This window comes from Branchiostoma lanceolatum, chromosome 18 (assembly GCF_035083965.1).
Source record: "Branchiostoma lanceolatum isolate klBraLanc5 chromosome 18, klBraLanc5.hap2, whole genome shotgun sequence".
NCBI classification, from domain to species: domain Eukaryota; kingdom Metazoa; phylum Chordata; class Leptocardii; order Amphioxiformes; family Branchiostomatidae; genus Branchiostoma; species Branchiostoma lanceolatum.
In genome coordinates this window covers 1,683,844-1,697,696 of record NC_089739.1, presented here as the reverse complement: position 1 = coordinate 1,697,696, position 13,853 = coordinate 1,683,844, and the positions used below count along the sequence as shown (strand labels likewise).

Genomic DNA, 13,853 nt, shown 5'->3' with positions numbered 1-13,853 from the left:
AACCTGAAACTGGCACTGAGTTTGAGTACCAGGTACTGAGATTGAGTACCGCGTACTGAGTTTGAGTACCACGTACTGAGTTTGAGTACCACGTACTGAGTTTGAGTACCTCGTACTGAGTTTGAGTACCACGTACTGATCATGAGTTTGAGTACCTCGTATTGAGTTTGAGTACCTCGTATTGAGTTTGAGCACCACGTACTGAGTTTGAGGCAATTAAGACGTACCCCCCCCCCCCATAGGTGTGGCAAGCTTCATCTGGAATTGCTAGCAGGGGGAATGTTTTCTAAGCAATAGCAGCCAATGCTCTTATCCATAACACGGATACAATGTTGATCTTGAAGTCTAGTCGAGAAAAACACCTTTCAGCGATTCCAATATGAAAACATGTGTATGCCCTGTTGTTAATTTATGAAGGACATCCAGGTTAACAATATTCAAAGGCAATTCAATCTCTACAACTGGATAGACTTAGAAGATTATTTCTGGACTTTTCTAGGGACATCCGCCTCTCTTCTTCAGTTTCTCTAGAATCAACATGCAGAGAGAGTCCATACTAGTCTACTAATAACTAGTACATCTAGCAAGAAAAACCGGTTGAAGAAGTCAAAGTGTCTAATTCGTAAGGATCGAAACATTTGGAAATAATTCCCGAATGTTATCCTGTTGGAGAGATTGAATTGCCCTTAAATATGTAATGTCGTGTTTTACTGTCGTCATGCCGAACTCCTATATCCATCTACATATTCAGTTTCTTCATACATCTTTAAAAAAAACCAGACCAAAATACCCATACATGACTTTATTCTAATCGATATACTGTTATACTATATTTTGTAGTTAGAATTGTATAATAGAATAGCCTTGTAGTAGTAGTTCACTACGTTCTGCTGCTGCAGTAGTTTGGCCACCCTGCAGCTGAAATCAATCTTTCTTCAACTCGCCCCACTTTGCAATTTGCTCGGTTCGCTGCAAGGCAAGCTCCCTTAAGCCCCAGCAGTTTTCGTTCTGACCGCGATGGCCCTAGCCCTTTTTTTAGATCTGCCCTCAGTAGGCAGCTTTGTATCATTGTTGATGAACATTGTACCATGTGCGATTGTTGAGCAATAAAGTTCATTCATTCATTCATTCATTCATTCATTCATTCATTCATTCATTCATTCATTCATTCATTCATTCATTCATTCATTCATTCATTCATTCATTCATTCATTCATTCATTCATTCATTCATTCATTCATTCATGCATTGTTGTAGGGGTGCACGGGGTGTTTGACGGGAAGAAGCTGAAGGTAGCGATCCTGAAGGACTATCAGAAGGGAGTCCGCCCGGTCGCAAACCACACCCACACCACCCCCATGAAGATGGGAATGGACTTTCGCCAGATCATCGACTTGGTATGTACGACATTAACATAACTCTGACGATCTTATAATGGACCGTTCCAGTCGAACACCACAAGCCCCGCCCTCCGTTCTATTTCGAACGCCACCGTCAAAAACAGCTCTTGACGGACAAAAATTGGCCGCAGCGTACCCTTCTTTACACGAGCCATTTCTGTCCGTCAAGTGCCGTTTTTGACGGAGGAGTTCGAAATAGAGAGGCGAATTCTATATGTTCCATATGGTGTTCGACGGGAACGGTCCATTGATATGTAGTGCAGCAATAGCCGGCAATGTAGAGGTGTCAGTTTTTCTTATCGATGACTATCATTTTTTCGCGGACTATTATTCTTTGATATCGTGTGTGATTTTGAAAATGATAATCAGATAATGGTATACAATCTCTATAGATTGAAATATCAGAAAAGAAGCCGACCGTATAGCCTGTAGCATTCTGATATTGCAGTTTGCTAGATATGTCAAACAATGTATACCGATTAAAATGGTAGCCATCTGCAAACATAGGGTTTCTTTCAGTAGACTCGAATAGATGTATGAATAAGCAGGTATTTACCTGCCAACGCAATACTGGCAAATTAAACGTCAAGAAGATCATTTGGCTTGAAAATAAATCAGTCTTCTGAGTTTTTTTCGTCTCCTGTTTCAGGACGAAAAGAGTCAAACATTAACGAGCGATATTTGGCACAGACAGGTAAGAAGACTGAGTGAACATAAGTATCGTTAGGCTGCACCAAGTAATTTTTATGGATGACGTCCTTTGGAAACCCAAAATCTAATGCGAGAGCGCGAAAAAAAAACAAGAAGGGCCGAAAAAAACAAGATGTCTAGATTTGAAATATCATAGTCGACGACGCATGTTAGGACACAACTTGAATGAGAGAACACAGTGTAAAAACTAACAATTCTTTTATTCATCATGAAAACGGCAATAATTTGAATAAATCAGTTGAAGTTGAACAGCAGTTGTTGTCCTATCCTGTTTCTTTCCATATTCCATTGATTTTGCAGGCCTACAGAAACATAGTATATCAAAAAGGACCTCTTTGGTCATAGTTACAGGCAGCGGAATTTCTTGTTTTTTTTTCTGGGTACAGACCAATATCAATGCGCGCGCGGACGTCATCCATAAAAATTACTTGGTGCAGCCTTATAGGAAACACTTGGGCAGTTGGCTGTTCTCTTCAACATAACATTGCAAAACTGCGCTGTTCAATGGCCTCGGATCCTGACGTAACCGGATAGCAAAACTCAGAGATCCGGAACCTCAGATCCGTAAAAATCTAGACGGTTACGGGGGCAGTATTGTACTGAAACAACTCAAATTTCCCTACATTAAACTTCATATGCAAGTAGTACACTGATGGGGCATACCACTTGCACATGCAAGTTAAGTCGGGTAAATTTAAGTTGTTTTAGTACAATATGGCCCTGTATCCGTCTGGATTCTTACGGATCTGAGGTTCCGGATCTCCGAGTTATCCTGTCCATATACGTCAGGATCCGAGGCCATTTCGTGCAGTGAGCGTTGAAGAATACTGGATACGATTTAAAACTTGTACTGGTACAGGGGAAACACAGCCGACCGCCCAATTTCATCTCTATTTGATATTTTCGAAAGGGTTATGATCATCTATCTCCTGTTTTCAGGACGAAAAGCACCAAATCCTCTCCAGTAATGTTTGGATGAGAAAGGTAAGAGGGCAGGTGCTATAACACGCATGTCAATACGTTTTTGGTCAGATGTATGTAGCCTCACTTCGGTGGCGCTTAAGCCCCCCTCTCACTGGACCCGCGGCACGCTGCTGGCGGTGTCGCTTCGGCCGATCGAATTGAAAAAAAAACACTCAATATTTTTAAGCTTTGTGTGTTTTCTTGTCCCTTAGTTCATACCTATACATTTTGAATAATATTCTCATTATAAAGTCAATGGTAACATACATCCAGTTTAGGACGCAGCGACGCCGCTAGCGTGCCACGGGTCCAGTGAGAGGGGGGCTTTACTACCAACTCTTTTCCTCCTGTCCCTTTTCATGTTTCTGTATTTTAAGAAAAGAACTCTTGTTATTTTGATGTTGTTGTTATGTGATTTTATCCGTAAGTAAAATTGGTCTGCATGGGTCGTCATTAGTGAATGCCTTCATATAAATTGTTGATCTAATTCAAAAATTTGTATGATTCTATTCGTAGCATTTATCTATTTGACTGTTTGATGCCTATGAAATCTATTTACACTTGTACATGTTGTTTATGGAAAGAAAAATGTGCTTTTGAGTAATCTACTTCTATTGAAAACCATTGTCTTGTCAAATATCATATCTTGAAAGCCATCAGCAATCTTATTAGAATCTATGTCTTCTTGAATTCTCGTTATGTCCATATGTATCCAGGGCTACGGAACAAACATGCCACAGGCCTTACATAAATATTCCAGGTTAACTAGTAAATAAACGTAAGCTGAATGGCATGCACTGTTATGTTATTTCTCTAAAACTCGTCCGATCCCTCCTTCATCAGTACTGGAAGGACGAGGCCCTTACCTGGGACCCGGACGAGTACAACGGCATGAAGTTCATCAATCTGCCGTCTACCGAGATCTGGCTGCCGGACATCGTTCTGACCAACAGGTAATCATCTGTATTATATACTAACATACACCCCGTAATAGTGATTTTTGTCGACAGAAGCAAATACCAATCACATGTATATATTAAAGGAAAGTTACACAAAAAATTGAAAATCCTTCTATGCTATGCTTGATATATTCCAAAGTCAAATTCTTACTCAAGTTGTTTCACTTAAGTCCGTCATAGTTCTGGCCCCGGGATTTTCCACAGTTTGCAACTTATGCCGTGCTGACGCCTTCTCACCTGATAATTGAATTATATGACGTCAGTGTTTCAAAATTTTCACCTGATGATTGTATTATATGACGGCAGTGTTCTAAAATTTAATCATCAGGTGAAAAATTTGAAACACTGACGTCATATAATTCAATTATCAGGCGAGAAGGCGTAAGCACGGCATAAGTTGCAAACTGTGGAAAATCCCAGAACTATGACGGACTTTTAAGTGAAACAACTTGAAGTAAGAATTCGACTTTGGAATATATCAAGCATAGCATAGAAGGATTTTGATTTTTTTGTGTAGCTTTCCTTTAAGCTGCTATTAGTGAGCGTGATCATATAGCAACAGCTAGCAAAACAATTTGCATAGTGGTAGAAGGTAATGTTTAGTAATGGATCCAATGTTATGAAACAGTATTCCGTGTTATGAAAGATCATGTGCCGGTTCAGGCAAAGGGCAGACTTTATGGTTAAGTATTCTTTATGATGATTGTTGTCCCGGTATTTTACTCAAACACTTAACTCAAATCTCCCATTGAAGACTATGTCATAAACAAGACATCCTAGATTATCTTAACCTTATGAATATATCTGAGAGTTTTGGATAAAACCTGTTTTTTCCAGCTCCTCCCTTAGTCACTGGAGAAAGATAACGGATGCTGTCTGGACGTCTGACTGTTTCAAATTTTATCCAGTTGCTTATCAATGAGTAACTCTGTCTCCTCTCTTGTTCACAGCGCCGGGAAGAACCACGATCAGCCCCAGAACAACGTCATCGTCAGCTACAACGGCGAGGTGACCTGGCTCGTGACCCGGATGTACTTCAGCGCCTGTTACATCAACACGTATTACTTCCCGTTCGACGAACAGAACTGCACTTTGACCTTTGCCTCCTGGACTCACAGTGGGTTTGAAATCGACCTGACCCAAGAACCCGAACCTCCGAGCAAATCATATTACGTCAACAACGACGAATGGAAGTTGATTGACATCTACGTCAGGCGTGACGTGGTCTATTACGAGTGCTGTCCTGAGCCGTATCCGGAAGTGACGTATACCATTCGGATCCAACGAAGGGCCCTGTTCTACGTCACCAACCTGCTGGCGCCATGTTGTCTGCTGTCCTTCCTGGTCATCTTCGGGTTCTACCTGCCGTCCGATTCCGGGGAACGAGTCGGGCTGGGGATCACCATCCTGCTCTCGTACTCAGTGTTCCTGCTGATGGTGTCGGAGTGGATGCCGCCTACGTCACGGACTGTGCCACTCATCGGTGAGTGACGTCAACGAAATACGAAATGTTTACTGAAAATTGCTACTACGAACCAAGAGCCTGAATGAAAACAGGCCGATCCTCTGAAGTACCTACTTTCAAAAAGCAATATAAAGATTAACAATACCTTAAGGATTTCAGAAATTTGTAAAGACAAGTTCATGAGTAAGAAAATCTTTATCTTCCCATTTGTTGTTAGTCTTATTTTCTAATATCACTTCAACATTGACAGTATTGGTTCCCAAACTTTCTTGATCAAAACCTGTAGTCTAACGAAATGCTTCTCTTTCTTCCAGTCGTGTACTACAGCGTCACAATGCTCCTAGTTACCCTGGCAACCGCCATGACCATCGCCGTGCTGAACATCCACCACTGCGCAGCGCACACCACGCCGGTCCCTCACGTGATCCGCTTTCTCGTGCTGAGGCTTCTCGCGAGATTTGTCTGCATGACGAGCGTGTCGTCCCACTGGGAGGCGGAGCACCACCACCCCTGGAACATCGAGAAGACCATCAACATGTTCACCATGAGCACCCTGGACAACGGGCACGGCACGGACGCAGACGTGGCCGCCAAGAACAAAAACAAGTCGGGAAACTCTCCGGGGGAAAACGGGCTGTACGCGTCGCTCCTGCTGTCCATGAGGGAGATCCACAAGGAGATCCGCACCATCAACGCCAGATTCCAGAGAACTGATATCCAGACTGGGATCGAGGATGAGTGGAAGAAGGTCGCGAAGGTCATAGACAGATTCCTGATGTTGCTTTTCGCTGTCGCCACCTGCCTGACCAGCGTCTGTCTGTTTTCACAAGTGCCACATTTCAATCTGTAAAAAAAAGAGAAAAACGCGATGATGTAAATAACTTTAAATAACTATCTACTCAAGATATTTGAACGTTTTGACAATCATTGACGAGAGTGTAAAACGTTGTGAACGACGTAACTGTACAAAATACATATGACTAGTACTACGCGAAACCAATCAAGCTATACAAATAACTGTACATCAAATTTCTAAATCTAAATACAGTACTATAAACCTTGTCAAAATGGTTCCTGGACTCTTGTAAATACTTATCACAATTGGCTTTGACGCATATTCTACAGAGCTTTTATCAAATGATTTAAAGTCACCTTGAGTGAAACTAATCACGTTAGAAAGGACGAAAACGATTTTTCTAGCTGATTTAATCATAACAGATCGTTAAGGTTCACTGAACCTGGCTGAACTGATTTTTTTTTCAATTAGGTCCTCTTTCCAATAGACGGCGCTCTCGCTGCGATCTCGCTGCGATCTTGCTGAGACCTAAATCGGATTTGTGTAACACTTTACTTCATAATTGAAATTACTAAAGCTGAGAGACTAGCCGAATCTGCCGACCGTTTTCCGAGACGCAAAGAGCCGAAGGATTGGAATATCATGCAAAATATAAAAGTATAATTGAAAAGACAGCAAAACACATAAAGCGAAACAAGATTCCATTTTTATCTATCAAATCCGTTGAGCGCTCTGTTGAAATTTGGGTCGCATTGAGCGCGCGGGGAGAATGGGGGTTTTAAGAAGATGAAGACAATGTCATGTACGGAACGGTATTTTGAATTGCCTGTATAAATTAAAGCAAGTGACTTAAATGTAGCCGATTCTTATCTGGATTCGTTACTGCAGTCAAACTGCGAGATGATGATGTATATTGTAATGTTCACGAACGTTTGATCCAATGTAGATGAGTTTTCATTCTATTTGTATTGTTGAATGAAGACATTTTAGGTTTCTGAAGTAGTGAACTATAAGAAAAGTACAAAACTCTATCAAAGCTCCGGCTAGGGATGAATAAGTATTTAGGGGTGGCCTTAAAACTTGGTGACGTTTTAGGTAGATTGACAGCCAATAGTAGCTGATCTTGTAAAGCTAATTTCGAATGTTTCAACGATAAGAAGAAAAAAAAAAACATGATAAACATAAAGTGCCCGGGTACACGCCTGAATATACCGCAAACGCCTAATTCCATTAGCTAAAAGAGGATTTGGATTCAAGTCCTAAATTTACAGTAGATGGCAATTACAATTTCAATGGCTTGGTGGTATTTATTAAGATCACAGTAGACGCGGAACCAATTACCAATCATATTAACTATCCATACACATCCACTGTAATAAATATGTACAGTAAGCAAAGAGTTTCAAACTGTATGTTGTTTTAGCTCGGACAGCAACACACGTTTAAGGAACCCGTCAGCATTTATTCATTTATTCACACAGAGGATATGGTTTGTTATGAGAAAGTGTTGCTTATAGAGAAAGAGAGAGAGAGACAGGAGAAGGCGTAGGTAGGTCTTAGACTATGTGATCTTCCTGAGCACATTTAATAAATGTGTAGATCACAAAACTCCTCCGTGCAAAGCGTCTTCATTGTTAGGCATGCGCATTCCAGTGGTTAGGGGCCCTGCCTTTTGACTAAGAGGTTGGGAGATCGAATCCATGCCTATGCTGGGGTCGCATTTTCCAGCCGGGGCCCGGCCGGGCTGTTTGCGGAAACACAAAATCAAAATGTATCTCAATGAATATGCACAAGCTATGCTCTTAGATAATGTTTGGTAAATTTAGTGCCTTTCGTTGTCTTTTATATACTTAACGCTCCCAAAGACTGCCCGGCCGGCCCCCAGCTGGGAAATGTGACCCAAGCATAACCTCACATTCACGTCACTTGTAAAGGGGCTGTCTTTAGTACGGGACGCTAAACCGTGGTGCACTACTCATTTTATTTGTAAACAAGGGCTTGGTGAATACAGTACATTGCGTCTGTTCCCTTTGCCACGACCAGTGGTAGATTAGCTCTTCAGTGATCGAAACAGATTCAATATCAATTCTCTTTTGGTTACGTCGCACGATGTGCAGCCCTGGGTCTGATTGCCTTATCTAACGTTAAAAACATATGCAGGGATACAAGGCCGAAAAGACACAGTCACCTTAAATAATGCCATAAACGGTTTTCGGCCTGAAGTTAAATCAAACTATTATTTTGAAAAACTGTGTGGCGAAATGGTTAGAGCGTCGGAGTCTCGGTTCAATAGGTCCCGGGTTCGATACGCCACCATGCCCCGACGTTGTGCCCATGGGAAAAGCACTTTGATTTACACGATATTGATATATCTACCATGACGGTGGTGTGACGCCCACCGAGCCTATTCGGCTAATCTGTCAAACTGTGTGCAACAACAAAACAAACACACACTACGGATTTGGTTGCCGACGTGTCAACATCTAGCACATTTGCGTCTAAGAACCGTTAATACTTTCTTTGAAATTAAAGATATAGTATAATTGCGATAACCATACAATTTATGGATGTCCACTAGTCAAACATAAAAGGGAAAAAAGTTCACAGTATAGAAAGGACAACTTCCTATTTTGAACTGTCGACCGCAAGGTGACTTTGAACAGGAGCATGACCCAATGATGTTGCATTGTACATTGATTCTAGTAAAAGGTTAAATGCGTTTCAGGGTCGGCATCGTCTGCGTCCAGGTTCATTGCGAATGGATAGGTCTTGGTCTATATTGTATTCTTCGATCGCCTGCCAATCTATAACCGAATTCATTAACTTTCACTCAACCGTAACAATGACTTTATTAATATTTGGATTACAGGGTCTATCAAACCACAAACGCCAGTATGTTCGCTCCTAAGGTGGTCAGAAAGATAAACTTATGTTCAATAAATCATTCGAGCAATCAAGCAAAAAATTGAATGATACATCTTTCTCCATTAAATCAAACTGACATTAAACTTCAGGAATATGTTGACTTAAGTTTCTGCTGACTAATCTAATGAAACTAGTTTATACCATCATAAACTAATGTTCTAGAAATCATACGAGCAATCAAGAAAGCTATCGATTGATACATCTGTCTCAATCAAGTAAAGATTAAAATTAAGGGATATAATGCTAACTTAATCTTTTTGACCAAATTGATTCATCTAGTTTACAATGGAATTAAAACAATGGAAATGGAATTAGCAGTTGACAAGATATGCTGTATATTAATGAGATCGAATTATCGACTTCAATCGTGCATTATCAACTTCAAGGTGCCGTCGCGGTGGCGCACTGTCAGGGTGTTTGGCCCAAAACCCAGAGATCCTTTGTTCGAATCCGGGGTCCCCTAAATTGTCCAGTTGACGTTGTGCCCTTGTGACCTTTCTCAATGACACAACATCAACTGGGCTCTTGTGACCTTTCCCAAGGGCACAACATCTACTGGACACCTGTGACCTTTCCCAAGGGCACAACATCAACTGGACACTTGTGACCTTTCCCAAGGGCACCAGCATCTACTGGACACTTCACTCTGAAAATGAGTACATGGCTCCAGTTAGAGGCGTCCCTCGGATAGGAAGTTGGTGGAGGTGCCATGTTTGGGGAGAGTTACACCTAGAGCACGTCCAAAAATATCCAATCACATTTGTCGCAAAGAGTAGGGGCCCTTCTCGTGTGAGTGTATCAAATAAATCTTTCCGTATATGCAGATTTTACTCTTCAGTACAAACCTGGTGTGTTACGCTATGAGGCGGTTTACCGAGAATGCAATACAAACATAAACTTCCATACCGAACCATACTAGATTTTCTGGAAAAAAAATCAGCCAGCCGGATGTCTCATTCGGACCGATGACACCATCTTTCAGAGGGAGTAAATTTATGCTCAATCAGGTCGAGTAATTCCCATCATTAGTTTCGGTTAAATCAAAGGCACTGTGCCATTTCAGCGTGTATGATTCATCGTGGTCGTTAAAGTAAGTGGCCCCTAACCGGACATGTGTCTCAATTTAGACCCACGAATCATTCGAAATAATTCCCGTGTGTCTGCTACCGTTATAGACAGCTCAATCAAATTGAGTCATAATTCGTTTAGAATTCGACTCAAATTTCTCTCTCAGCTGCTTGAACGCATCAGACGGTCTTTATTGCACAGAACACTGTCTAGATGCACTCGTATTGTGGCTTCTGTTAATGTTAAACCTATTACCCAACCGCAAAGTGCTTATTTATGATAGAACACAGCACCGACAGATTATAGATAATACCCGATAGCATCTCTATGATATTAAATAGCAGTTAGAGAATCTGGCAACGCATCGGATGATCTTTATTGCACTCGTATGGCGGATTTTGCAAATGTCGAACTTATCAACCGACAGCAAAGTGCTTATTTATGATAGAACACAGCACCGACAGGGTCTAGATGATACCTGATATCATCTACATGATATTAAATTGCAGTTAGAGAATATGACAACGCATCGTATGGTCTTTATTGCACCCTACACTGTCTGGATGCACTCGTATGGCGGATTCTGCTAATGTTAAACCTATTACCCAACCGCAAAGTGCGTTTTTATGATAAAACACAGCACCGACGGATACTAGATAATATCTGATACCATCTCCCTAATATCAAGTTGCCGTTAGATAATCTGATAACGCATCAGATGGTCTTCACTGCACAGTACACTGACTCAATGCACTCGTATGGCGGATTTTGCTAATACCAAACCTATTAACCGACAGCAGAGTGCTTATTTATGATAGAACACAGCACCGACGGATACTAGATAATATCTGATATCATCTTCATGATATTAAATTGCAGTTAGATAATCTGATAACGCATCAGATGGTCTTTATTGCACCCTACACTGTCTGAATGCACTCGTATGGCGGATTCTGCTAATGTTAAACCTATCAACCGACAGCAAAGTGCTTATTTATGATAGAACACAGCACCGACGGATATTAGATGATACCTGATATCATCTCCCTAATATCAAATTGCAGTTAGATAATCTTATGACCTTTTAGATTACATTATGATTGCCGTGAATAAGTGTCTAAATACACTCGTATGGTGGATTCTGCTAATGCCAAATCTATGTACCAATTTATTTACCTATTTACCCATTTTTTATGATTGAACACAGCACCAACGGGGTCTAGATGATACCTGATATCATCTCCCTGATATTAAATTGCAGTTAGAAAATCTGATGACCTTCAAGATTACACGAAACGTGCCGTGAGTAATGTTTCCCTGGTTATTGTTTAGGAGCCCATGTGGAGCGCTGTCAAGTATACACCGTATGCCAGTATCTAGACTAATCAAATGGGAAACTTCAATTCAGTTCAGTTCAAAGTGTCATTTGAAAGCTTCTGGTTTTATTTTTTAATTCACTTTGCCATTGTACGACATCAATAATCAGTAGCGATTTTCTAAAAAATATTTTTCTGCATTTTGCAGCATAGATTGTCTTATTTCACAGCTTTTTAAACAAACATCAGCATGGACGCAAATGTATGCGCGCGTGGATGTCATCCATATCAGCAAATCCACATGGCCTTACCTAATGGAAAAATAAGACCATTACCAACGTATGTCAAGAAAGAGTTCGCCTGCAGAATATTGAGCAGACTTCTGTGCTTCTTCAGGATGGCTTATGCTCTTATACATGACACGTCGTCTTTCTTTTATACTTAGGTACTTTTTTTATCCAATACGGAACCTATTAATATGGGTTAAACAATCATACCCTCATCTGAACGTTGCCTGTAGCTGCAAATGTGGTTATTGTGATACTTAAAAGCAATTTGGACGATAATTATGGTGCAAAGTTCAACCACCTTAGCATGCCGAAGTCGTTACAGCATTAAGAACCGAAGATTCGACAGGCAAGAAGCAAACTGCAACTGTGGTTGTTTTGATACTAAAAAGCAATTTTGTCGTAAACTATGGAACACCTTAGCATGCCGAAGTCGTTACAGCAGTAAGAACCGAAGATTCGACAGGCAAGAAGCGAACTGCAACTGTGGTTGTTTTGATACCAAAAAGTAATTTTGACGTAAATTATGGTGCAAAGTTCAACCACTTTAGCATGCCGAAGTCGTTACAGCATTAAGAACCGAAGATTCGACAGGCAAGAAGCGAACTGCAACTGTGGTTGTTTTGATACTAAAAAAACAATTTTGTCGTAAAATATGGCGCAAAGTTCAACCACCTTAGCATGCCGAAGCCGTTGCAGCATTAAGAACCGAAGATTCGACAGTCAAGAAGCGTCCATGGATGGAAAACAGAACCCGTCACAGCTAATGTGTGCACATCCCGCGGCGTGCGATAACAGTTAGATAAGGCTCGTTTGGTTCCAGATAACGGGTAAAGCGTCGTTAAGGAGGCATCTGCATTCATTAACACTGCCACAACAACATCAACTGCGTGGATGGAATTTCGATTAACCAGAGTTATGACTGGTTGGCAGGGTCTGTACATGTATGATGTTTTATTTGTGGAGCCAGTATAAGATACAAACACACAAGAAACGGTACGACATGATTCCAGATTATGTTAAAGCTTGAAAAGCTTTATCTTTTAATTTTTTTTCTTAATCATCATTATTACAGAAAAAGTATGTGAATGCATGAACCGTCATGTATGAAGATGACAGGTCACGGATACAATTAGAGTTTGTAACAAACAATTTACAAGTTTACGGATACAATTTGTAGAGTTTGTGTTGAATTTACGATTACGATCAGCCTTTGAACGGTTAAGGTCGGTAATTCCGACCTTGGCCTTTTCTTAAGGTGATGTAAGGCAGTAAAATATAACTAAGCATGCTTGAAACTTGCGAAGCCTCCATCAGGGCATGGAGTGTCAGAGGTCAGGATTGTAGGTAATGAGAACAATGTTTGTGTAAGCCTGGCTTTCAATCCATCAACGGAAACAGAACGCCAGAAGAATTAAAACATAACTTCTGGCCTGGTCTCTGAAACACAAGGCAGACGGGATGAATATAGATATGTTTAATCATGGCTGTTTAGAGATCTAGTAACATTTAATTGTTCAATTATTTCTTTAAGTACGTAGTAGAGTGACCTAGACACATTGTATTGAATGTCACGTTATATATATGAAAATGACTGTCTAACTGAAGGCACTGCATAAGTTCTGAGCTCTGATTTTAATTCTGATTCTAAGATGTTCAGATGTTTTGAATATTCACTTTTGTACAAGGTTTTCAAAAATACCATGGTGAAGATTGTCCGCTCTAAATCATACAGGCTAATACTCGCACATTTTATTAGTAATCTACAACAATTTGGCATGAGAGTATTACCTATGAAACTGCGAGCCGTGAATAGGGGGAAGCGTAGATCAAAGTAGAATATGTACTGTAGTCAACAAAAGTTGCAAAAAAAACAGGATACGCTTTGTTAACGATCAGACGTTTTAGACGGCACCCACAGTACTTTATGAAGCGCATGCATTGCATTGTGTCTTTTTACGTG

The 13,853-nt window shown here is 40.7% G+C and overlaps 1 protein-coding gene across 1 annotated transcript; it reads left to right on the top strand.

Annotated features, from left to right (window-relative positions):
* The first annotated feature begins 387 nt into the window (after window positions 1–387).
* On the top strand, window positions 388–7,138 carry LOC136424567 (neuronal acetylcholine receptor subunit alpha-9-like). Its single transcript, XM_066413181.1, has 6 exons — window positions 388–391; window positions 1,258–1,397; window positions 3,051–3,095; window positions 3,918–4,027; window positions 4,984–5,516; window positions 5,813–7,138. Exons 1-6 carry the CDS (start codon window positions 388–390, stop codon window positions 6,346–6,348), a joined length of 1,368 nt encoding a protein of 455 aa, XP_066269278.1. The 3' UTR covers window positions 6,349–7,138.
* The last annotated feature ends 6,715 nt before the right edge of the window (window positions 7,139–13,853 follow it).

Coding starts and splice junctions, on each gene's coding strand:
- LOC136424567 (XM_066413181.1), top strand. Junction 4,028..4,983: donor GACATCGTTCTGACCAACAG/GTAATCATCTGT, acceptor TCTTGTTCACAG/CGCCGGGAAGAACCACGATC. Junction 5,517..5,812: donor ACGGACTGTGCCACTCATCG/GTGAGTGACGTC, acceptor TCTTTCTTCCAG/TCGTGTACTACAGCGTCACA.